Raw genomic sequence first — 26,362 nt, forward strand, 5'->3', positions numbered from 1 at the left:
CCTTGAGATCCAAGGGGAGCTTGCTGGAAGTGAAGACACTCAGCTTTATCTGCGGCACACTGATCTTGAGGTTTTCAAAGTAATATCGCTTCCGTGCTCCACCTTGATCAACCGGCTTTTCATGAAGGTTTTCATCGTAACTTTCAACTTCTGTGTTTCAACAACACAACACAGGCATTATTACTACAGTACATGGGGCATCTAATACCATTGTGATGAATGAGGACAACTAAAGTAATTACAGTATAAATCCAGGGAGCTTACAAGTTAACAGTTTCTGCAACCAACAGTTTCTGCAAAAACAACTGTGAGTTGCACCCAGGGTTAGGCCTACTCAGAGCAGACCCAAATAAATTAATGGAAGTGACTATCTGAGGTCTATTCATTTCAAGGGGCCTACTCTGACTAGGACTTAGTTGGAAGCAACCTTATGAATCCCAACCCAGCTTACTGCTGTGATTTTTGGTACTCCCCATTAATAATCTCCTGCTCCAAATCAGATAATCTTTAAATAAAATATATTAAAATGTGCATTTTATTTATATTTAATGCCCCTTTCCAGGACTGCACTGCAAAATATTCCAACATTTGCAATATGTTTTGTATGGAATACTTCTACTACTGTCTAGAAAATATAAATTAAGGCCCCAGCATGGCATTTTTTTAAAAAAAGCAAAAGCAGGCTGAAACCAACATAGAAACATTATTGCGGGTGGATGAGATGTATTCTGCCAAAATGTCATCATCTCAGGCTTTCCATCCCAATGTAGGGAAAATTCCAAGCACTTTTAATTTCCTTTATTTACAGACTCCGCAGGTGTGACTGCGGACCTGACAACGTACCTGATTCTGACTGATCACAGCCGAAGAAACTCAGAAGTTTCAGGAGCAGCTTCTCCTCGATTTGGACTGTAAACTTGCCAGCTGTGATCATCAGATGCTGGAACGAGAGGGAGGTGTGTTCTTTTCTATCGTGCTATGCACACAACTCTTTATGAAAGCAAACACAGATCACACGAGGAGTTTGCAATCTAAATAAATGCGCTCACAAAAAGACCTGTGACACAACCGTATTTTAAACTCTGCATTCTGATTTTCAGCCTTACAGGGCTTCCACTCGGTAACACACGGATTCAGAATTAATACACGCCCAGAAGGAAGCCTGAGGATTTGAACCAGGTACATATGCCAGGAGGCTGATGAAATGTTAACACATAATACAGATGTTTACCAAAACATTAAACGGGTTCGCATTGCATGAAGTCAACTTTTCGTATCTTCAAATAGGTACAAGAAAAAGATAAAATGAAATGTTGGAAGCACTACAGGGTCAACTTGAACCTTAGGGATGTGGTCCCTAACATAGTGCCCACAAATCTGTTTTACTTTTATCTCCCAACTTTGAGGAAGTTCCCTCTTTTGAGATGTGTGCACACACGTGCTATCTGCTTTCTTTGGTCTGCATTTTATTTGTTCTGTATGTGTCTCTTTGGGCATTTTGCCTAGGTTCCTTGTGGGGAGTGCGGGGAAGGCTTCTGAAGATCAGCAGCTCTTCTGTGAAATCGATATTTGGTGGTACCCACAAAATATCCTTAGATTTCCAAATATGGCTCTGGACACCCCACCCACCCCCGAAGCTGAGATATCCCTTCTGTAGGGGATTCAGCATAGGACGCAGGTGGCGCTGTGGGTAAAACCTCAGTGCCTAGGACTTGCCGATCGTATGGTCGGCGGTTCGAATCCCCGCGGCGGGGTGAGCTCCCGTCTCTCGGTCCCAGCTCCTGCCCACCTAGCAGTTCGAAAGCACCCCTAAGTGCAAGTAGATAAATAGGTACTGCTTTATAGCGGGAAGGTAAACGGTGTTTCCGTTTGCTGTGCTGGTGCTGGCTCGCCAGAGCAGCTTCGTCACGCTGGCCATGTGACCCGGAAGTGACTTCGGACAGCGCTGGCTCCCGGCCTCTTAAGTGAGATGAGCGCACAACCCTAGAATCGGACACGACTGGCCAGTACGGGCAGGGGTACCTTTACCTTTACCTTTACCGGGATTCAGCATAGAACAAATACAACAAAAAACCTTAAGGTCCCCCAGTGAGATTCGAGGCTGTGTAGGGATTTGAACTCTGGTCTCCCTGGTCCTAGACTGACCGCGCATGTTCAAAAAAAAATTTGTACATCTGTTTTGCTTTGTCTCCAATTCTGTCTACTAGAGGGAGCAATGCCTAGATAGGTACACAGATCCCCTTTCTTCCTAGTTCTGCAGTTCAATAGCCCAAACAATATCCGGTTGTTGGATTACCTTGTATATATCAGTTAAAGGGCTCTTACTGGGAAATTTCATGGCATTCAATTGTAGGGCAGGACCTGTCTCGGTTGCTTCATTTTCACCAGTTTTGGGGGTCAGGAAGAGCATGAAAGGCTGAGTGGTACGAAGGAGCTGGTTGTCCACCTAAACAAGGAGAGAGATGGGGGAGAAGCATCAAGATACCTTGAAGTTGCAAAATGAAAAACAGCTTCCGGTGAAAAACGGTACCCTGATGTTGAAATGGGAACACTTTTACAGGTCCCAAAGAAGACCACAATTTACACCTGTGTTGCCTTAGTAGGCACACTAAGGTCTTCACCGTTATATCAGTCAACAGCCAAAATGACTCCAGCTAGTTAACACCAGTTATTTCCCATTGGCCAACTTTAAAAGGTTATAGCATGTCATTTTCTAGCACTGCTAGAGTGTTTCGTCTGTTTGGGTGCACAAGTGCCATCTGCTGTTTGCACAGACACAATTCCATATTTGGGACTGCTTGGTGAACCAGAACATCCTGATCATTGATCTGATTCGAGGGCGAGCTTCCCAAGGGAACAGCGACTGCTCCTTATCAAGAGGAAGACAACCAGAGCCACCCCTGGCAAATCAGCTGTAACCTCCTCCCTCCTGTTTATTTTTCCTTGCGTGTCATATTCACATCTAGCTTATATATTTCCGGGATGAATTTCACTCCAAAGTCTTCTTTCTTTTTGTTCTTCTCTGAGAGTGGACCCATCCAGTTACCTGTATATCCTGTATACTCAGTTCGAGCACTTGACCCGTTGACAGCTGTGTGAAATGGACGTTAATGCCAGTGAAGCTCGCAAACACCAGCTCTTCTGGGGCCTTGTTAACTAAAGATAAACCTATTCCGCCTTCCAATTTCAACTGGACCTACAAACGGAGCAGAAACAAAATGGGTTGAAAAGCATTCAGGCAAGGATTAAACCACCAACGTTTCTATTTTTCAACCTGGGGGCTTCAGTTGGGGCCTTTTGCATTCAGAAACAGGGTTCACATCCCCTGGAAGTAAAGACTGAGGACTTGTAATTAGAACAACCTAAATCAGGTGTGGGGAACATCAGGGCTGGGGACAAAATGTGGCCGCTGTGCCACATTTGGCTTAGGGTGGTGCTGTGGGTTAAACCACTGAGCCTAGGACTTGCTGATCAGAAGGTCGGCAGTTCGAATCCCCGCGACGGGGTGAGCTCCCGTTGCTCGGTCCCTGCTCCTGCCAAACTAGCAGTTCGAAAGCATGTCAAAGTGCAAGTAGATAAATAGGTACCGCTCCAGCGGGAAGGTAAATGGCGCTTTTGTGCGCTCCTCTGGTTCGCCAGAAGCAGCTTAATCATGCTGGCCACATGACCCAGAAGCTGTACGTCGGCTCCCTCGGCCAATAAAGCGGGATGAGCGCCACAACCCCAGAGTTGGTCACGACTGGACCTAATGGTCAGCGGTCCCTTTACCCTTTACCTAACTGGCCCTCAGGACTGTCCCACACACTCTCCCCAGGCCTCACCTCTCACCAACCCTGCCTTTTGCTGTCCTTGAGTGTTTTTGCCTGGGTAAATGCCACAGAGAGATACAAGTTGGAACTTTTACATGGTTGCCACAGCCTTTCAAACAAAGCTAAGAGTCACGTCCATTGCAGTGCCTGCTATTGCCTGTGCCCCCCCCCCCAGAAGGCTGCCATGAGGAAATGTGGCCCTCGGGCTAAATTAGGTCCCCCACGGCTGATCTAATGAGCCGTTACGTTTCTGCATGAACCTCCTTGGCACAAAGCACCCGTTTTGCTCTGGCTCTGTACTTTTGCAGTCTGGATTCTGCGATTCATCTGCAAGGGACTCCTGTGTGTTATGAAATGCAACCCCAGCTCTTTTGAGTCCATAAACAGGAGTTCCTTGCTGGCTACAGCTTGATGTTTCAGAATTAAAACAGTGAAAGTTATCAGCAGTCGAATTTAGACTGCGAATGCTCCAAGAGGAACTTTTTACATTTCACGATGGGAACTGTCTCTCTCAGATCCAATCCTATCGGTCTCTGCATCAGGTCTGCAAAGCAGAATTTCTGAAGCACAACGAAGTGCAGTGGCCAATGCCTAATTCAGATTTGAAAACGAGAAGAGTGAGTGGTCCTTGTTACGCAGCTTTGTCTGTTGAAAAAACAGCAGCAACAGCAACAACCTCCCAACCCCAGATAGCAGCTTTCCTGACTCACTTCCAATTCTTGCTCTGTGTCAGGGTTCTTCAGCTTCCGCAGATCGTGTTCCAGCTCATCCCCTTCGTATGAGAAACGATCATTTCTGCGTTGGTTGAAGTCTGTTATCTAATACAGAATACACTATTAGGATTTTTTTTCCCCTCTACAAAGCCAGTTAAATCCACAGGCCTCAAAACAACACCCAGAAACAAAACCTGAAACCTGAAATAGAAAGTTTCAGTAAGAAATTGATGAATTGAAAAGAAACTGGCAGCAACAAAATATCTAATGCAACACTTTGTTCCTAGTTGGTTCTGTATGAACTTTTGCATCTTCAAAGGAGTCCTATATCCGTGTCCGCATCATCTGGTGGGGACACAACACAAGGTCTTCTTGGAGGTGGTGCCCAAGCTATGGAAATCTCAGTGCCAAGTGGTCTGCCTGTTTCTCCCTCTCTTTGCCTTTAAGGCAGCAGCGAGGAACCTGTGACCCACATGCCTCAGCAGAGCAGGTCTCCCCATTTGGCCTGTGAAGCTGGGCTTGCAGGCACTGCCAACAAGCAGAGTCTGCAAATGCTGGTGCCTTTGTAGTTTGATTCCAAAGCACATTTGAGGATGGGGGATAGAAACAATTTCGCCTGATATAACTGGGTTGTCAGGTGGCCGACAGGTAGGCAGCCCTGCCCACCTGTAAAAGTGGCCCAGGGAGAACTTAAGCATCGTGCCCAAAAGCTTCTGCACCCGTTTTAAATTGTCATTTTAAAACAAAGTAATTGCAAGATGCTTTTCAGAAGCAGGGGCATTCTTTGATAGCTTTTGTTATCGGTTTCTAATTTATTAGCACCGCTGCTATTTATTTCCTGGCTAGTGGGGGTTTTTTTTTTTGGGGGGGGAGGTGTGGTAATTGTTTTGTTGATAATCGTCAGCCAGCTTTAGGGTCCCCTTTCTGGGTATGGAAAAGCACAATATAAACATTGCTATACTGAAAGATAGCACAGGTACTGAAAGATGCATTAACTTAATTTGCAAATGTTAAGTTACTGTGCCTATGTCTGAAGAACTTTGGCTGAGGCCATTCCCCCAGTGCCTTGTTTAGCAATGCTCAATATATATGAATGCATATATAAACAGTGGACCTTTGCTGCAGCTAGAATGGTGCAGCCAGAATGCGGCAGCTAGACTGGTGACTGGGGGCGGCCGCCGAGACCATATAACACCGGTCTTGAAAGACCTACATTGGCTCCCAGTACGTTTCCGAGCACAATTCAAAGTGTTGGTGCTGACCTTTAAAGCCCTAAACGGCCTCGGTCCAGTATACCTGAAGGAGCGTCTCCACCCCCATCATTCTGCCCGGACGCTGAGGTCCAGCGCCGAGGGCCTTCTGGCGGTTCCCTCATTGCGAGAAGCAAAGCTACAGGGAACCAGGCAGAGGGCCTTCTCGGTAGTGGCGCCCGCCCTGTGGAACGCCCTTCCAGCAGATGTCAAAGCGATAAACAACTACCTGACATTCAGAAGACATCTTAAGGCAGCCCTGTTCAGGGAAGTTTTTAACGTGTGATATTTTACTGTATTTTTGGTTTCTATGGAAGCCGCCCAGAGTGGCTGGGGAGGCCCAGCTAGATGGGCGGGGTATAAATAATAAATTATTATTATTATTATTATTATTATTATTATTTCAGCATTTTCTGGAGGTATGACTGGTACAGACATTACAATCTTTTCAATGACGCTTTAAGACATTAAAAGAATCTGGGATTTTTAAAGGCTAATGCTGCTTCAGCCTGCTTTTTAGTTTTTATAATGTTTTGCTGCCTAAAAGTTATGAAAGACACTGTGGTTTTCTATTAGCATTCTGTATGACTAACTGTCTATGTTCACTGCGTATCATGTCTGGATGAAGATCGGTTTAGAAATACTGAGTTGTATTCAATGTCAGGCCAACTTAAAAATAGGCCTGGTGAAATGAATGAACGTGAAGGACTTGGCTCAACAGATGTCAATGGGTCTACTCCAAGCATAACTTAGTTATAGAAATAAATCTCCATGGATCAGACGGAGAATTTCCATCACCTGCAGGACTCTGGTTGGGCCATCTGGAATGACCCTGACTACCAAAACTCCCGAGCCAGGCCTCATCTTCTGATTAACAAACTGCTGTTCCGGTGGAACTGGACCTAACATCTCCAGGGACGTATCGGGTCCAAGAACGACTTCTGCTCCGTCATGTAGCCCTGCAATGCCTCCTTTTGCCTAGAAGGAAACAGGAAACAACAGAGAAAGCGGAAAGAGATTAAAACTAAATACAGTGGTACCTCGGGTTACAAACACCTTGGTTTACAAACATTCCAGGTTACAGACTCCACTAAACCGGAAGTAGTACCTCAGGTTAAGAACTTTACCTCAGGATGAGAACAGAAATCGTGCGGCGGCGGCAGCGGGAGGCCCCATTAGCTAAAGTGGTACCTCAGGTTAAGAACGGTTTCAGATTAAGAACGGACCTAAGTTATCCTTTTGGGGCAGAATTTCTTCAATCAAGATGAGTGTGCTTCCAAGGATGTTGTTTCTATTTCAAATGATCCCAATAATCAAGGGGACAAAGATCTTCAGAGATTGGCAAAGAACGATCTCAAAATATATCTGGCAGGGCAAAAAGCCACGAATACAATTTAAACTACTAACTGATGCGAAAGAAAGAGGTGGCTTCGCCCTGCCGGACCTGAAACTTTATTATGAAGCATCTTGTCTCTGGTGGATAAAGGATTGGATAACACTAAAAGACAATAAGCTATTGGACTTGGAAGGGTTTGATAATAGGTTTGGCTGGCATGCCTATTTATGGGCAGGAAAGAAGAAAGCTCATAAAAGTTTTGCCAACCACATTTTCAGAGGTGCCCTTATAGAAATATGGGACAGGTACCAAAATATTTTGGAACCAAATGTACCACATTGGTTATCCCCACTAGAGGTCATGAGTGTTAAAAAGATAAACATGAGAGAGGATTGGATGACTTATGGAGAGATTGTAATTAAAGAAGGGGGGAAATGGAAACTGAAGCCATATGAACAAGTTAAAAAATATGTATATGATTGGTTGCACTACTTCCAAACAAATGATATGTTTAAGAAGGATTGTAAAGAGAGGAAATATATTGAAGGAGAGTCTAGATTTCAGAAGGAAATAATCAATAATGACTATAAGGTATTGTCAAAAATGTACAAAATGTTACTGGAATGGCAAACAAAGGACGAAGAAGTTAAGTCAGTTATGATACACTGGGCCAGGGATTTTGGTTATAATATACAGTTAGCAGACTGGGAGAAGGTGTGGAAGGAAAATATGAAATTCACTGCATGCATGACGATAAAGGAAAATATTATGAAAATGGTATACAGATGGTATATCACTCCCGTAAAATTAGCAAAAATGTATAAGACATGTAACAAATGTTGGAAGTGTAAAGAGAGGGAAGGGACATTTTACCATATGTGGTGGGAGTGTAAGAAAGTAAAAGGCTTCTGGGAAATGATATATAATGAGTTGAAAAGGATGTTTAAATACACGTTTGTGAAGAAACCAGAAGCTTTCTTGTTAGGAATTACAGGAAGAGAAATTAATAGAAGTGATTATAAACTTTTTCAATATGCAGTGACTGCGGCAAGAATTTTAATGGCTCAAAAATGGAAACAAGAAGAATTACCAACATTGGAAGAATGGAGACGGAAATTGATGGACTTTGCTGAACTAGACAAACTGACAGGAAAAATTAGATACCAGAAAGATCACAAGTTCACACAGGACTGGAGAAAGTTTACGATTTATCTGGAAAATATTTGTGATGAACAGACAACGCTAGTTGGATTTAAAGAGGCTTTGTGATGAGAAAGGGTATTGTGGGAGGGATAAGAGTTGTAAAGATTAATTAACTGGCAATACAACTATAAAGGAAATGTGAAATAAATATAAAATTATGAGGATTGTGGAGGAAGCGGGGGGAAGTCCAAAAGAATTTGGCATTATGGTTGATGTGAATGTGTTATTTAAATCTGTAAAAGAAAATTTTTCTAAAAAATTAATAATAATAATAAAAAAAAAAGAACGGACCTAAGTGAATGAATTAAGTTCGTAACCAGAGGTACTACTGTAGCACTTTCTATTCAGAGCACCTGCATTTTCAAATCTTCGAGCTGATATATTTTAGCTGACTTGAGAACTTTTCCATATATATATATATATATATATATATATATATTGTCGTTTGCTTTGGTTAGGGGCTCCTAGCAAACTGACTTAAGGTCCAAACCTGTGCAAGTTTGCTTGGAAGGCAGTCCCACTTAAGTGTATGGGACTTACCTGGGAGTGAATGCATGCAGGACTACAGCCTTAAAAGGCCAGGTAATAATTCAGCAGGACAATCGGGAAAGGAAACACAATGGGCCCAGGTACTAGCACAATATGCCTGTACCAAATTATCTTTACTGGGTTTTTCCAGGAACCTAGGAAGTCACCTTATACCAGGACATTGGTCCCTCTAGCTCACTATTGTCTTAAACTTACTGCTGACGGCTCTCTAGGATTTCAGACAAGGGATATTCCCAGCCCTACCTGGAGATGCCGGGAATCAAACCTGGGACCTTATGAATGAAAGGCTGATGCTTGACCACTGAGCCACGGCCTTCCACTTCTTTGCAAAGCATAAATAACTACATGGAATGAGGGAGGAAAGGGAGGCAGACAGGGCAAATAGAGGGATCACAAATCCCTTTAATAAAGAATTCTGAACAGTGCATCTGTTATAATATAGCTTACAAATTAATTCCAGATGGATAGCTCAGAGTAGGCAGTCTTTGATCAAAGATCTCTGAGTTACTAAAATACACTCCCCCCACTCTTTTCTCTTTCTCTTTTGGTAAATCAGGTTTGATTCTTAATGACATAGTTTGCATTCTCCCTTTGAAAATCCTTTTCTTGTGGAAAACCAATTCACCATAATCCTACCAAATTTAAGTTTTTAGCTCAGAGCTTTCTTTTCCGTTAAGCTTCCTATTGTGGCAATCAGTGATGATCACAGAATTTAAGTGAAAAGGTTTTTAGAAACAAAAGCTAGACAAACGTAAACAAAACTAACAAACCACACAGGCCATAAATAATTCCTGAAATGCAAGCATGGTGGCAATGATCAAGTTTTGGCAGAACAGGGATGCTCTGTGGATTTCTTTACTTTTCCTTCTGGGCTGACAAGCGGCCGGGGCAGGCAGAGCTGTCCTGTGCTTTATATCTCAATTCTTATGCTGGTTTGTTGAATTTATCAGTCACTTCTTACAACCAGCAGGGATCCCCGAAGCAATTTGCAGAAAACTTTTTTTTTTTTAATGCAATATAATGACCCCAATGATACAATGCAGAATATAGCAGTGCTTATAAAAGAAACCCCCCAAAAACCCCTCAACGTGAGCTGAAAGCATAAAAGGTCCAACCCTCCCCAATCCAAACCAAGAATGAACACCTGACAGAGAGAAGAAAATCCAGGTCTCTATTGCTGTCCTAGTAGATGGGGAAATAAAAGAATGTTTCTGCTTGGTGCTGAAAAGATAACAATGTTAGTGTCAGGTGAGCTTCCCTGGAAACAGAGTTGTTCTGTGGCTGGAGGTCCACTAGAGAAAAGACCTGCTCCCTGCTATCTGCCGGACCTCTCTGCTAATAGGATCCGGGGGGGGGGGGTAAGCTGCACCCCTTAGCCTGTTTTTATTGGGCGAGAAGAACCCAGAAGAAGAGAAAGGAGGAAGTAGGGGGAAAGCTGCAATGGACAGAGTTGAAAGGAAGGGTGGGGTGCTGGGGAGGACGGGCTGTAGCTCCACGGAAGAAAGTCCAGAAGGTCCCAAGTTCCATCCCTGCCAGCTGGGGAGGACGCCCACCTGAAACACCGGCAAGCTGCTGCCAGTCAGTGCAGGCTCCTGACGTTTTCAGGCATGCAACCCACCTTTAATCAAAGCATCTCTGCGGTGGGGTGGGGCATCTTGCTGGTGAGGACAGGCAAGTTACTACGACTGACTGAGGTGGCTGAGAACAGTGTGTCACACTCTTTGCTTCGGCCGCCGATTTTGGCCATCAGTCATGGGTGCTTTAGCTTAAGAGTCCTGCATTCCAGGGGGTTGGACAAGGTGACACTTAGGGTCCCTTCCAATTCTACAATCCTTTTCTTGACATATTTTTTTTACCATAGTATTTGTCAGGCGGTCGTGCCCACTGATCCGAGCTTGGATCAGGCTGCGACTCAGCCATCAGTCTGGACCCACCCGTCGAAGAGCAGTGGTGTGGAAGCCAAATAGCCTAAGCCAACGTAAGGTGACTCCCTAGGTTTCCATGAAAGCTCTAGGCAAGACATTTGTTCAGACCTCTTGCCAGAGAAACCCGTTCCTCCCCCTGCACCCGGCTGGGTATGGAGGGAGAGAAGAAGATGGGGCTGCAGAAAGAGAGGAAGAGGAGTAGGTAGCAAAGAACGAGAGGGAGATTGGTTGGGAAGGGGAAGATCTCACTCTTCCCTGATGGTCTCTTAACTTTGATCCCTGACCAAGAACCCCAAGGAAATGTGTCTCTCAAAACAAGAAAGGTTCCCCATGCCTGCTATAGCGCAGAATGACTGTGTGTGTTAAGTTAAGCTCAACTGGAGAGTGACTAGGTTCAGGGCCACCCTGTGAGTTCCAGAACACAGCTCTCCCACCCAGCTCTCCACATTATATGGCTGGTCCTGAGCTACCACAGAAAGCTGGCAGCAGTTAAAAAGCCTTTGTCTTTGAGCTACTCATGCGCTGCAAATTAAAATCAGGCCTATGGATCAACCCGTACCTTTGCCCTGGCAGAAATGTTCCAATGAAATGCAGAAGTTGGATGAAATAACGCCCCGAAGGCAGTGGGTGGCTTGTGGCTTACTGAACAGATTCCTGGGATTCCTGGTTAATTGTTGTTGTTTTTAACAAATCACGGGCTTTTTCAGACCTAGGGCCACATTCCCTTTAGGGAAACTTTCTGGGGGCCACGTGCCAAGGCCAGAGGCAAAAGTGGGCAGAACAAGGAATGTAACACCTTACTGCTGTGCAGTAGAGAACTTTCTACACACACCCCGTCTCCATCCTCCACCCGGGCAAGCAAGAAACATTTTCATAGGACCTTTCCCAGCCAGGCACAAATGGTCACGTAAGGTGTAAAGCAAGTATGGATATAACCCAGACAAAGTCCTAAGGACCAGACAGAGAGGCCTGGAGTGCTGCTTCTGGTCCCCAAGCCCAGAGTTCCCCAGCCCCGTTAAGAGGATTTACAAAGGGCTGGTCCTTGTTCACCTCGAGAGACATCCAGGGAAAAAAAACACCCAATGCCAACCTGAACGACAAGCCCGTGCATGCCACAGACGAGCTTCCCATCCCGAAAACTCCAGGTCTGTGTCGTGCTACGCCGCCGGTCCGGCTTTCTCAGCATCAGCGGTTCATACCTGAAAAAGCAAAACAAATTCATCTGTGCACCATTTGTTTTCCCCCAGGTTTTTTTTTTAATGATCTGTGCATTTTAGTTTATTTCATTTCCACCCACCCACAATGCTAATTTACAGAAAGGCTGTTGCCCTCTGATGAGCAGTGGGATGCACTGTTTTTTGCAAGTAAGGCCGACAACTACTAACTACTCACAGAAATTCGCTCCCACAAGAGGTAGCGACGGACATCAGCTTTAAAACTACTGTTTACCTACCTCTCTCTATCCTTCATCTAGACAAGCACATTCCAGCCAGGCAAAAAACCCATAAAACAAACAAACAAAAAACAACAACCACAAAACACTCAAGGAGGGCACAAAAGAGGAAAGTGAAAGTGTGTGTGGCCTTAAAGGTAAAGGGACCCCTGACCATTAGGTTCAGTCGTGACCAACTCTGGGGTTGCGGCAATCATCTCGCTTTATTGGCCGAGGGAGCCGGCGTACAGCTTCCGGGTCATGTGGCCACCATGACTAAGCCGCTTCTGGTGAACCAGAGCAGCATGCTTTCAAACTGCTAGGTTGGCAGGAGCAGGGACCGATGAAGGGGAGCTCACCCTGTTGCGGGGATGCAAACCGCCAACCTTCTGATCGGCAAGTCCTAGGCTCTGTGGTTTAACCCACAGCGCCACCCGCGTCCCTCCGTGTGTGGCCTTAGGTCTGATTTAAAGGCCGAACAAGTGCCAGCTTCATAACTAGTGCATTTTCTTCCTCTGCCCAATTTATTTTTCACCCTGCAAGAGTGCCCCTCCTGACAGCAATAATGCAATTACATTTTGGGAAGCAACACAGAACAACTGATAAGGCAGAATTATGTGTGTACAGTTTGGTAATAATCCACCACTAACGCACCAATGCACCATCAGTGACATGTCGCAGGATACACCTACACTTTGGCAATAAACTCTGATCCCAACCTCCTTTTGTTAACACGAGTGAGCTCCGCATTAGGAAGCCCATTGGGATGTTTGCAGACCTGTTGTCTGTGACGGCAGCCAGGCCTGCGATGTCCAGGATCAGAGAGGATTCTGTGGAACGGGGAGGGGACGGCTTGTTCGGATGGTGAGGAACCGCAGAGCCCTCGTGGCAAAGCATCCCGGTGCCCGTCATCCTCCACAGCTGGGAGCGCTTTCCCGGCTCCTGAGAAGAAAACAGCAGCGAGGAAGAGATGGGATCACAAGCAGCTCAAGGCGCCCGCTTTTGTGTTCAGAACGAGGCAGTTTCTCTCCACTGACTATTGAGCTTCATACCTTTTTCTTTAATATGACTCTCTGCGTCTTCAGAGAAACATCCAGGACAAGTTCAGCACAATCCACGTCCTTATTCGAAGCCACGGGCCTCCCGGTTTCCTCCTGCAGTCTAGAATTGGAAGGAAATTGATTAGGTGCTCATGCAGAGAAGGGTTCCAACACTCAGAAGGAGCATAGATGTTTTAATGTTATCAGACGTCTTACAAGTGGTGAGAGGAAAGGTAACTTTTACAGGAAAGCAAAAGCACACAGGCAATTTTTTAAAATGCTCCTGGTAGTAGCTGCAGAGGCTGCCCCTTAGGGTAGATGGAAGTGTGCCCCACCAGTGTAAGCAAGCCTGCCTGCCAGCCTGCCTTCTTACATTTTAAGCCCAGGAGGTTGGCACTACCTGTCATTTTCTTCCTCCTTAGTCTCCGTGTTGCCCATTCAGCAGAGAAGAGGCCGATGGGATGAAACTAGAACCAGCTGCCAGTCATTGCTACTGGCACCACTACTGTCTGGGCTTCTCCCCTACCCGTTCTAGTAGGGATGAGCTACCACTGGATATTATTATAATTATACTTATTATTATTAATTTATTTGTACCCTGCCCATCTGGCTGGGTTTCCCCAGCCACTCTGGGTGGCTTCCAACAAGGATTAAAAATACATTAAAACATCAGTCATTAAAAACTTCCCTAAACAGGGCTGCCTTCAGATGTTTTCTAAATGTCAGATAGTTGTTTATTCCTTTGACATCTGATGGGAGGGCGTTCCACCGGGCGGGTGCCACTACCGAGAAGGCCTGGTTCTCTGTAACTTAGCTTCTTGCAAGGAGGGAACCGACAGAAGGCCCTCAGCACTGGATCTCAGTGTCCGGGCAGAAGGATGGGGGTGGAGACACTCCTTCAGGTATACTTTTAAAATGTTTCTGAGCAGTACAGGGCTAGAGATGCCTTTCCTTTCCTTCTGGTTAGTGATGTGTGACTGTATAACTAAGAAGTTTGGGCGCACCACATTACGATACGCTGTAAGGGATAGTAACAAGCAAAGACAGGCAGGCCCCTGCCCCAAGGAGGTTGCATTCTGAAACATCAACAGTGGGGGAAGAAAAAAGTGAGGAAGATTCATGTTCAGGGGACGAACAGGAGCAAGTGCAGTTCCACAGTCTCTGTTTTAAATGGATTTCTGCTTCAAATGGCGAGGTTTCCTAGATTCACAGAATGGTCATCGGTGAATCAAATCACTCACTTTCAGCCCAAGGTGAGCATTATGACCCCATAGTTGGCTCCGAATGGAAACTGAGCCAAAGACGGCCTCTTTCCCACCACCACAGTGTCCTTCCTACTTCCCCCATGCCCTGAATGCTGCTGTGGTGTTATTCCAGGCACCCTAAGGAAGATCTTCAACACTGCCTGTGCTGCTTCTGCAGTCTTTTGGGGGGGAGAAGGGAGCTTCCACTGTAGCAGCCACTTCCAGGTAAGGAGGCTGGGCTTGGGGAGACTTAAAAGGTAAAGGTAAAGGTACCCCTGCCCGTACGGGCCAGTCTTGACAGACTCTGGGGTTGTGCGCCCATCTCACTCAAGAGGCCGGGGGCCAGCGCTGTCCGGAGACACTTCCGGGTCACGTGGCCAGCGTGACATCGCTGCTCTGGCGAGCCAGAGCCGCACACGGAAACGCCGTTTACCTTCCCGCTGGTAAGCGGTCCCTATTTATCTACTTGCACCCGGAGGTGCTTTCGAACTGCTAGGTTGGCAGGCGCTGGGACCGAGCAGCGGGAGCGCACCCCGCCGCAGGGATTCGAACCGCCGACCTTTCGATCGGCAAGTCCTAGGCGCTGAGGCTTTAACCCACAGCGCCACCTGCGTCCCTTGGGGAGACTTACTACATTCTAAATATGTTACCTAGTTATGAGTCCTGTTATAAGCACCTCCCACAATAAAACTATCAATAGTTCTTTTTAAAAGCTTGCTCATTTTAACAAAGTGCCTTATTCTGCCTCTGGCTTATGAATGTGAAAACAATTCTTAGGCTACAGTCCTAGAACTGATTTTTATTTTGTTTTAAGCTGCTCCAACAGCCATTACGTTAAAGGGGGGGGGGTATAAACACTGCAAATAAATGATGTTTAAAAAGAGAGGTTACCCTGAGAAAGTGTACGTTGCAGCAATATAAATGAAGTTCTCATAATAGAGCTGCTTGCTGTCTTGGAAGTCATCCATGCTGCAGCTGATTTCGGAGGAGCCGGCTCCTTTGACGGTCAGGGTTATGTAAGGCAGAAGGGTGGGCTCGTCCCAGGCATAATCTAAAGAGGTTGTTGGCTTGACTTCCGTGCTGAGACGTGGTTCTGCAACGCCGTGCTGAGCAAAGACGATCGGGACCTACAGCAACGGGGATGTCACAAAGGGGTGAACCATTAGCATCAAGTCTCAAAAACGTTTTTGTTACAGGCCGTTATGCTACGAAATGGTCCGTCACCTTGGAAAAGTTGTCTATGCGGAATGGGGGTGGTAACTGGATGGTGTCGCTGAACGAAACACGGTATGTAGCTCCCTTCAGAGTGATTTCTACTCGTAAGAAGTAGCATTTCCCAAGGGTGTCCCTGCAGAAAACAGAACCAGTCTGGTTAGTGTCACAAACAGGAAAGCACCTTGCAAAACCAATAGGTTTAAGTAATGGCTCACAGTTTCAAATCCTCATAAAGGTGAGAGCTAGAAATCAACAATGCTTTCACATGACGGCACACCTGTCCCAAATATTGGCATATCCAAAGATAATGGGCTCGCATAAATTCCAGGTGTAATGTGAACTCAGAATTAACTTAGAATCAATGCACTGTCAATGAAAAAACCTAGATTTGTCTACTTTTGCTCCAGGGTTATCATAGCCCAGGGATTGTCTGGGTGACAGAGGTCATGGAGAGGGAAACTCTTAAGGTCAAGCAAGCAAGGCAGAGTAGATCCAATGAGGAGGGAGAAATCACACACACAGCTATCAACCGATGGCCAGTGTATCTGTGGTTCTCTTTTGCCTGACTTTCTGGAGCTCATTTCGGAGGAGGTGGCTAGGAGGAGCGTTGGAGGAAGGTGTGTTGCCAGAGACTTGAGAAGGAGCTCATTCAGGTAGTGGCAGGTGTGAAAACCTTGAAGACAGAGCTATGCTACGACTGAAACCAAGAGATTTTGCATTTCAAGGCAAGAGAAGTTAATTCAAGAATGATAGAGAAAAGACACTGAGAGGAGAAGCTGTTCCGAAGGTGAAAGAAAGAACAGGAGGAGGAATCTGCAAGAGCGGCACTAAGCTAAAGCTCTGTCAAGTGGTTTCCCTGACTTCCTGGGTGACAGGGAGACATACCCCCATCTTCCTGGAAGCTTCAGTCAACCCAGATGGAGAGAAAAAACATATTATCCTTGGCTTAGCACTACCACTAACTCGGTGATTGTGGGTTGTTTTGCTCCCCAGCTCAAGCAAATCAAGAAAAACTTTGTTGTTTGTTGCAAGTGAAACAAACCATGGTTCAGGCATAATGCTAAGCCACAGATCATGGTTTGTTTCCTCTGCACACTAAAGGGAGGATCAAATCAGCACAAATAGGCATGTTCACAGTAAGCTATTAACAATACTCTGACATATGAACCGGGCCTATAGGTAGATAGGAATTCCCCGCTCTCTAGAATCATGATGGTAAGCCCATATCAAATTCTGTCTTGCACAACAACTACTAAGGAGTATGCCTGCACATGTGTTTTAGATGTATTAAAGCAGCAGCATCCACACGACCGAAACTACCTCATATTGATATGGAAGGAATTGTTTTTGTTGACTTCAAAGCCTCCAGACCAAATGCAGTTTGGGACATCCATGAGCCGGACACAAAGCAGCTGGTCGTAATCATTGCGCGGCCAGTGGAACACGACACTGGAGCCAGGGAGGGTGGAGATGTAGCCATCTGGGTTCGATGTGCCCTGAAACAGCATGCATCAGCCAACAGCATTTACCATTTTGCATGGCCCCAAGGCGAGCGATCAATTGTTGGTTTTCTTTAACCCACATAAAGAAAACACAGGGCACGCCTAAATGTTAGTTAGCACGAAGAACAACCAGTCTACCTGAAGGACAGATTTCCTTTGGATTGGCATTATTTACATCAACACCACATGGTGCTCTGTCCCTGTTCTGCGCCCAGTACAGAGTCCTTCCACTGCCAGGCCCTAGAGGGCTAGTTAACTTATTGAGAGCTTATTATACAAGGCTGGAAGACTCTTATGCAGTAACACTAAAACTGCTTAGAGGGAATGGAAGCTTTCTTACCTGTCCCCTGGCAAACGCCCGCTGTGCAAAGGCAAGCTTGTGCATGGATTTATTATCTAGCAGGTAGCGAGGGGCAAACGTTACCATACAGGTGTCAATGTAGCGACCTCTGCCCTTCTTGACATCGATACCTGGTAATAAATACAGCCACAGTTAGAACATGCAGCATATGGGGCTCCACAGCCTTAAAAAGAAATTTAGGCATTTTATTGATTTTCCCAGCAACTGGTATTCAAGAGCATTACTGTGACCGGCCATGGAGGCAGAGCATAGCCAAGATGACCAGTAACCATTGATAGCTTTCTCCTCCTCCATGAGTTTGCCTGATCCTCTTTTTAAAGCCATCAAAGTCGGTGGCCATCCCTGCCTCCTGTGGGAGTGAGTTCTGTAGGTTAGCTATGCGTTGCAGGAAGGAGGACTTCTTCTCTCCAATCGATAGGGCTGGTTTAGAAACAGTGGTGTTGGTCTAATAAACTATGGTTTATCAGTAAAAGTACTATGCTGCCACACACACCTTGCTCCTCAGTCCAGCAGCGTAACACAGTCCGATAGCGAAGACTGATGCCATTTAGTTATTATTTAGTTACTCACTTGTCTGATAATAAGTGTTGGAAATGTAAGGAAAATGAAGGAACGTTCTTTCACCTTTGGTGGACCTGTCCTAAGGTGAAGGTCTTCTGGGAAATGATATATAATGAGCTGAAAAAGGTATTTAAGTATACCTTCCTTAAGAAACCAGGGGCCTTCCTTTTGGGTATTGTCGGCCAAGGGGTGTTAAAGAAAGACGGAACTTTTTTCATGTATGCAACAACAGCAGCAAGGATACTTATTGCTAAACACTGGAAAACCCAAGATCTACCCACACTGGAAGAATGGCAGATGCAACTGATGAACTACATGGAACTGGCTGAGATGACTGGCAGAATCTGAGACCTGGGAGAAGAAATCGTTGAAGAGGACTGGAAAAAATTTAAGCTTTATCTGCAAAAATATTGTAAACTGTATGAATGTTAAGCAGGATGCTTGATTTTAGACAAATTGGCACCATCAAAATAGATGAAGTAAATCATGAAGATAATTTAAATATAAGATGAAAAACCTATTTTTTTTTTTAGATAATTATTAGGCTAAATTAAATTTTCTTTTGTAAGGATTGGAATAAACGTATCTAAAATTTGAAATATATTCGAAATTTGACAGTAAGGATGGAGATAAGGGAATAAATTGTTTTTTTAAGTGTATTAAACTAGAACGTAGGAGCGGGAGATGTGAGGAAGTCCAGAAGTGATAAGAAAATATGTGATATGCAATGTTATGTTCATTTTTTTTTTTACTGTAAATGAAAAATTCTTAATAAATATTTTAAAAAAAAAGTTATTATTTAGTTACTTATATGATGCAGTTTACAGGATATTCCATTTGCAATGCTTCTGGACCAGACGTCTGCCCAAAGGTATTATTTTTACCCGTCTACCTGTAATCCATACTGCAGTGGCTATCTGTCAAGGTTGGTCCTAGACCTTATACCTCCCTCCACTTCCCCACCTTGTAGAGAGTTTGGAATTTGGCAACAGATATAGATGACTATTCAACTTTCCATTCACCAAAACCCTTCACAGCTGCATGACAGGCAGGAATTCAGAGGATTGTGCAGCTGGATCCAAGTGAAATGAAGAGGCGGCTTCTGCTGCTGCTGCTCCCTCCTTTCTTATGGCTTAGGGGCAGTTATGGGGAACCTTTGGCCCTCCAGATGCTGCAGAACTACAACTGCCACCTACCCTGGCTTTGCTTTCTGGGGCTGCTGGGAGTTGTAGTTCAGTGGCATGTGGCTGGCCAAAGATTCCCTACTCCTTGCATAGAGAAACAAGGTAACGTCAAATCATGCTTTATGATTCTGGCTTGTCTCTGTAAACCCTACCCACCATTAATCAGAATTTCAGGCTCAGGCCAATAATGAATCACGGTTAATGGGAAAGCTTCTGATCTCTTTGCCTGAAATTCATGCATGTTAACAATAATCCAGAATGTATCGCTGAATCTAAACCAAACCGCTGTCTCTTGAATTTTGTGACTACTGTAAGCCGCTTTAGAACGCAAACGGCTTTAGAATCAACAAACAAGTAAATTATTTAATATGATGACCTCAATTATTAGCCATACAAGTTCTTACCAATGTTATAAATAAGGCCTGGCCGGTTTCCTTGTTGGATCACTTTAAGGGCTCTGACCCCACTGCCTCCATCCAGCGAGAAGCCTTGGCACCAACCGGGCATACCTTCAGGGTGGATTCCTCTTCCAACTCTCATTGTGCAACTGCAGCAAGGAAGACAATGAGATATACTAGTTCAGCAATCCATACAATTCTGCTGATTTAGACGAGCCTTAAGAACCTACAGTGCAGTCTGGACCCAATTAAATGGTCATATTTCAGTTGTCACAGAATCTATTTTCCAATTTGACTACGACATTTTGCCACTGCACGGTTCTCTCGCAACAGCCCATCACCAAAGCTTACAGGTTTGGCTGTTCTTTGTCAGCATAACAGAAGAGGAGAGGGCTCAGGCTTCTGGCCAGCTCATGTTCTTCAAACTGGCCTGCTGCATCGATCTTGGCATTATCTTGTCTGAAGATCAGTGGCAACCCTTTAAAAAGAAACCGACAAGATGGCCGTTAGCCTCTGAATCTGAACTTTAATGCTTTGTTAGTTGCATCATCACAGAACTAGATGGACTCACTTATTCTGTGTGTATCATTTAAATACTGCTTTAAAACCAATTTCCTTATCTTGTCATGGGAAAAGGAAACTAATCCCCTCGTGCAACAGGTAAACCCACCTTTCAAAAAAAAAAAAAAAAAAGTAGGCATATTTTAGTAAATCTAAAAGAAGGATGACATTCTGTTAAGGTCATCTGTTAAGGTCATCTGCTTTTAAATTAGCCAGTGCATTTTGCTTTCTAGAGCAGGAAGATTAAAGGATTTTGTACTGTGCCTTCCAAAATTCTGCATCCATGGGTTTAAAAAAAGAGAGGGTTTTATGTGGTTGTATTCCTGAAGCTACCATCCTATTCACAAGTAAGCACCGCTGAAGGAAATGGCCTCAAACTCTCTAAACCATACCAAAGCGCCAGCATTGAAGAAGAAAAAGGTTTGTTTGTGCAAAATCTTTGAAAATCCATAGAAAACAACCACACAGGATAGCAAATAAGACCTGGTAGGCATTACTGAAACCTGGTGGGATGAGACTCATGACTGGAATGTAGGAATTGAGGGATATAACCAGTTCAAAAGGAATAGACCAAAGAGGGAGGGAGGAGCTACTGGGTATGATCGCATGGTCAGAAATACTCAATGAACTGCAAGCCTGGAATGCATACCAGATTGGTGGGGGCAAGCAGATGAGGGGTGGACAGTTCCAGCTCTCTCACTGGGCAGAGCATCAATGACTGGGTATTTGTATTCAGATTACGTTTTTAACATGATTTGTGTATTTTGATTACTGTTTTTCAGGTGAGGAATTCTTACATCCGTAAGAAGTTAGGCCAGATTTACCTGTTTTGTTGAGGAGCCAATACGGTGCTGAAATAAATATCTTCAAGGACCCTTCAGCGCGACACACAATCCTTATGGTGAGATTCATCTGCCGCTTGTTAACATCGTACATTCGCATCCGCACAATGTAGTTCTGTGTTCCGGGGGGTATTAACAGCTCTTTGCACTGTGGAAAGTTTTCAAGGGAGACTCCTGAAATTGAAAAGAAAGAAATGTGTGCTCTCTTCTTGACCGTTCTTACAGGGCACCTTTCTCCATTTGGGGGAGATTGGAGAGCAAAGTAAGAAACCCATTTTTTATTTTTTGTAAATGGTGTCCTCCCTTCCAACAACTGCACTGTATGAGCAAAGGTGATAGCCATGGTGTGACTTGAATCCTGGTACATCCAGACAGTGCATCCAAAGTACAATTTTTAAAAGTTGTTTTTAAAAAACAATCAGTTACTTCCAAGGAACTCTCTTGGGATAACAAGGGATAAAGGGACCTTTGGCAGCCATAGCAAACTTGTGCTTTGGTCTTGACATCCTATAGCTTAAGCCACAAATAATCCCAGGGGGCCTTACCAAGCTCGATGTTCTGCGAAGTGTCGGCTGTATGCAGTACCGCCTCTTTCCCAGGTTTCAGGGTCCCGTTAATGGGCATCCCTTTCACGTAAAACTCAAGTTCACAAGGCAGCAGGTTACAGAGCACCACGGTTGGAAGGAGATAAATGGTGTGTCCGGGCTGCCTGAAAATCTGCTTAGCGCTGTCGGAAAAGATGTTGGAGGGCATGTAATCTGGGTAATTCTCTTTCTTTATGGCGACACAAAACCTGTAAGGGAAAGGCAAGATACGTATGAAGAAACGCCTAGGAGTCACGGATGTTGCCTTTTGAAGAAATGCTTTTATATGTTTCCCCCACTCTCCTGAGTGCTGTGGGGCATCTCTGAGGTGCTACCAAATTTTTGCAACTCCTTCTCCTAGAGAAGCTCAAGGCTGGACTTCAGGCAGCAGGTCAAGGTGGCCCATTTTAGGAGAAACTGCCTGTAGCAACAATTCTATTCATCGTATTGTTTGGTTTGCTGTTTTACGCAATGCTGTGTTTCTTTTTGTAAAAAAAGCAGAAAAGTCGCAGGGTCAACAACACAAATTAGGTAGCACAGCCAGCTACTCATCTGCCATCAAATGGTAGCCAGTCCATATTTCTCCCTCCCATGTGATGGTTTCTTTTCACTACCCTTGGAGCAAAATGGACAGATCTCAAACACAAAACACCTCGGCCATGTTGTTTTCTAAATACTTCCTTTTCTTCATTTCTCGATAGCCTCTGCCAGCATACAACACTGTTTCTATTAGGAACAGGAGAAGCAAACGGTGCAGTTTCCCCAAGACCCAAGTCACCTGAAGAAACGGCTGTTTTCAGACTCCATCGCATGGCACTCTCGTTTGCTGCTGCTGACCTCCGAGGTCTTCTGCACATTTGTCCAGTGGATCGGAGACTTGCAGAAGAAAACTCCCATCCCCTTCGGCCTGGCCTGAAGTCGCCAGGATGTCAGATGCAGGGGAATAGCAAAGGAATCCCCCGGCATGACCGAAGGCAGCACTACAGGCTCTGCAACCAAATGAGAAATGCAAAATATGCTTGCAATACATCAGTTTCAGGACAGACAGAAGCGCAGAGCGCATAGTTGAAATGACAAATCTGCTCCTGCAAGAGGCAGTGATGGCCGCCAGATTGGATGGTTTTAAAAGAGGATTAGACAAATTCATGGTGGAGAAGCCTATCAATGGCTGCTGGTCACAACGACTATGCTCTCTCCCTTCTGCTGTCAGAAGTAGCATGCCTCTCAATACTAGCTGAAGGAATCACAAAGGGGAGAAGGCCGATGCCCTCAGGTCCTGCTTGCAGGCTTTCCAGAAACATATGGCATCTGGCCAGGACGCTGGACTATATGGGCCTTTGGCCTGACTTAAAAGCAGAGCTCTTTTTACATTCACCCTTCAAAGGAGACCATGGGACGCAGGTGGCGCTGTGGGTTAAAGCCTCAGCGCCTAGGGCTTGCCGATCGAAAGGTCGGCGGTTCGAATCCCTGCGGCGGGGTGCGCTCCCGCTGCTCGGTCCCAGCGCCTGCCAACCTAGCAGTTCGAAAGCACCTCCGGGTGCAAGTAGATAAATAGGGACCGCTTACCAGCGGGAAGGTAAACGGCGTTTCCGTGTGCGGCTCTGGCTCGCCAGAGCAGCGATGTCACGCTGGCCACGTGACCCGGAAGTGTCTCCGGACAGCGCTGGCCCCTGGCCTCTTAAGTGAGATGGGCGCACAACCCCAGAGTCTGTCAAGACTGGCCCATACGGGCAGGGGTACCTTTACCTTTACCTTCAAAGGAGAACCTCTGCTCTGAACTGTCATGGGTCTCGCCTTTCTCTTACACTGCTGGGCCTTTTGGCCTCAATTTGTATCACAGTATCTCAGATTCCTCCTACCCCCCTTTGCTTTTCTGTCTTTATCTAAGGGCATGTCGGGGTGTGTGTGTGTGTGTGTGAATGGAAGGCTACAGTTCATGCTTTTGGCCCACAAAGACTGAAGCTACAGTACATAAGTCTTCAACAGTGCAGTTCTACGCATGCACGTCCCACTATACTTAATGGAGCATACTGCAAGGTACACAGGCTTGCAGCACTCAGGTGTCTATGTGGGGTGTAAGCAGGAATAGGAACCTGCCACTCCTACCCAAAGAAGCCAGGGATTGAATGTAGGACCTTCTGCATGCAAAGCAGATGGTGCTCTACCAATGATCTCTATTGGGGGCTGAAAGAAGAATTCCTTAAGCACGGCTATCTTACACCACTGGTAATATTAAGAATCCACAAAAGGAAAGCATCCTGCCTCAGACACTGCAGTTCTGCAGGACCTTAAAAAATGAAGACACACACTTACTGTCTGGTGCTGAAGGGCTGTCTAGCCTGAGTTCCATAGGCGTCTCCAGTTTGTTTTTCACAATCAAGGCCGAACGGACAGTTATTACCTTCCGAGCGCTGCCTTCCATGGTGACTGCAAATACTACTCGGACTGGAGGCAATGAAGAAAACTGCAAAAATACAGGACTTATCAGTGGGGGTGCCAAGACCTTTGGAACTCCCTTCCTATTGACTTGTATGACCATTTATATGAGGCCTGAAAACCTTCCTCTTCAATCCTGCATTAAACTGAGATCACAATTAGCTTGGGAGTTACAAAGCCGCTTCTGAAATAATGCCCTATGTTTGGCTAATGCGGCTATTAGATCGTTATATTTTGCCTTGCTCTTGTTTGTACGCTGTTTTATGGGGGCGTAGGCCTAAAAGAAATATAAAATACAAATTTTCTGTTTGATTTAAATGTCTGCTTTATTTACCCAAGCATTCCTAGAAAATAATGCTGATCAAAACACATACATGTTGGAATTCTGAAGGATTTCCTTTTTTAAAAAATCCTTATATTGTCTTGCACCCATGGACCACTTTCACCCACCCACCCCACCTGCTTAAACATCCTTTTATAGATGTGGCCATTAATGTTCTGCTTGAATGTCCAGAGATTTTTAACTGCCAACAGTTATTAAAAGTGTCAAAGGGGGGGGGGACTACAATACAACTAAGATGTTAAAAAGTAAGCTAAATGCAGTCATGGATATATCCACTCTAAGTATGATGTCAAGTCCTGTGACTCTTTCTTCTGCATCTGCTTTGCCAAACAACTTTGATACTCAAATGAAATGGGATTCATCCCAATGCCTCAGAAGAATGCCCCTCTTAATGTATATTGTACACACCGCAACGCTCAAGGGAGAATTTGCTACTCACATAAACATGTGGATGTATGATGTTTGTTCTGCTAATTGGACTGCCAACCTAGGAAAGAAAAAGTAAAGCCGAAAACAGCCATTAGGAAGCTTGCCAGCTCTTCAGAGAGGATGGTATTTCTCTGATAGACAGTAGACAAATAGCAACCTGTAGAAAGGGCTGGGGAGGTTAGCAAATGAAAGGGGAGCGTCCTTTTCCTTCCGCCTTTCAAGAAATATGTCCATTGCCAGAAAAGTGTCAGAACTACACTGAGAATAATCCCTCCAGCAAAGTGTAACTGCCCATGCCATTTTCATGTTTGCAAAAATAAATCCCAGGTAATGGATATATAATGGCAAGAATTCCAAGGAAATGATTTAATTCATATTTGCATCGCTAGTGAAACGCTCACGCCACCCTCTCTCTGTTTCCCAAAGCCAGAAACCTTCAGTTATGCTAACAGCCCATTTTGATTCCACTTCACTGATGAAAACTTGTCCCCAAAGTATAAGCCCAAAGGTTCTAGACCAGCTTTCTCAACCTGCTGCCCCCTGTAGCTGTTGCAGGACTCCAACTCCCATCAGCCCCAACAAGCATGACCAATGCTCAGGGATAGTGGAGTCCAACAACAACTGGAAGGTGCCAAGTTTGAGCAAAGCTGTTCTAAGTTTCTCAGCCCTGTTTTGCCCTTCCTTTGTCCCCTGGAGTGGCTACAGATTTCAGTCAGATATTCCTTCAAAGGATAAGGGAACAATAACCCTCAAGGGATATGCCACACATTGCATCTGTAGACAGACAGAAACCAACAACATCAGTGTAGTTTTAAGGCAGACACCTGGCTTTTAGCCACAGTTGTCATCTTTGCAGAGGACAACGAAGTCCCTGGAGCACATTGGCTCACTTATGATGACCAATAGGCTGGTAGCAGTTTGAGAGGATCTTGCTTTGTACAGTGTCTATATATATATATACTTCATATTTTTAAAAATCTATTTTATTATCCAGCAACAATTATACACTGCTTGACTGTGGTAAAATCTCTTTGCAGCTTACAAATGTATGCCATGCTTTTCTAGGTAAAGGTAAAAGGTAAAGGACCCCTGGATGGTTAAGTCCAGTCAAAGGAGACTAGGGGGTTGCTGCGCTCATCTCGCTTTCAGGCTGAGGGAGCCAGCGTTTGTCCACAGTTAGTTTTCCAGGTCATGTGGCTAGCATGACTAAACCGCTTCTGGTGCAACGGAACACCGTGACGGAAGCCAGAGTCCATGGAAACGCTGTTTACCTTTCTGCCGCAGCGGTACCTATTTATCTACTTGCACTAGTGCACTTTCAAACTGCTAGGTTGGCAAGAGCTGGGAAAGAGCAACCGGAGCTCAACCTGTTATGGGATTCAAACCGCCGACCTTCTGATCAGCAAGCCCAAGAGGCTCAGTGGTTTAGACCAGCAGCTAGCATT

The 26,362-nt window shown here is 45.1% G+C and overlaps 1 protein-coding gene across 12 annotated transcripts in view; it reads right to left on the reverse strand.

The window, feature by feature from the left end:
* Nucleotides 1–26,362, reverse strand: part of VPS13D (vacuolar protein sorting 13 homolog D) — a 121,288-nt gene that overhangs the window by 38,372 nt on the left and 56,554 nt on the right. For 11 of the 12 annotated variants that reach the window (XM_079986641.1, XM_079986647.1, XM_079986638.1 and 8 more), the window contains 20 exons: nt 24,928–24,975; nt 24,023–24,173; nt 22,488–22,698; nt 21,671–21,918; nt 21,108–21,299; nt 20,074–20,200; nt 19,729–19,871; nt 17,559–17,689; nt 17,037–17,212; nt 15,726–15,849; nt 15,393–15,628; nt 13,270–13,378; nt 12,996–13,159; nt 11,876–11,984; nt 6,571–6,750; nt 4,520–4,627; nt 3,047–3,196; nt 2,297–2,446; nt 844–940; nt 2–150 (listed from right to left, as the gene is read on the reverse strand). In XM_079986641.1, coding sequence (XP_079842767.1) covers nt 2–150; nt 844–940; nt 2,297–2,446; nt 3,047–3,196; nt 4,520–4,627; nt 6,571–6,750; nt 11,876–11,984; nt 12,996–13,159; nt 13,270–13,378; nt 15,393–15,628; nt 15,726–15,849; nt 17,037–17,212; nt 17,559–17,689; nt 19,729–19,871; nt 20,074–20,200; nt 21,108–21,299; nt 21,671–21,918; nt 22,488–22,698; nt 24,023–24,173; nt 24,928–24,975 — 3,003 coding nt within the window. Of the gene's footprint in view, nt 1; nt 151–843; nt 941–2,296; nt 2,447–3,046; nt 3,197–4,519; nt 4,628–6,570; nt 6,751–11,875; nt 11,985–12,995; nt 13,160–13,269; nt 13,379–15,392; nt 15,629–15,725; nt 15,850–17,036; nt 17,213–17,558; nt 17,690–19,728; nt 19,872–20,073; nt 20,201–21,107; nt 21,300–21,670; nt 21,919–22,487; nt 22,699–24,022; nt 24,174–24,927; nt 24,976–26,362 lie in introns of those variants that run through there. The other variant, XM_079986639.1, reaches the window with a different exon arrangement.

This window comes from Podarcis cretensis (assembly GCF_951804945.1).
Source record: "Podarcis cretensis genome assembly, chromosome: 8".
NCBI classification, from domain to species: Eukaryota; Metazoa; Chordata; class Lepidosauria; order Squamata; family Lacertidae; genus Podarcis; species Podarcis cretensis.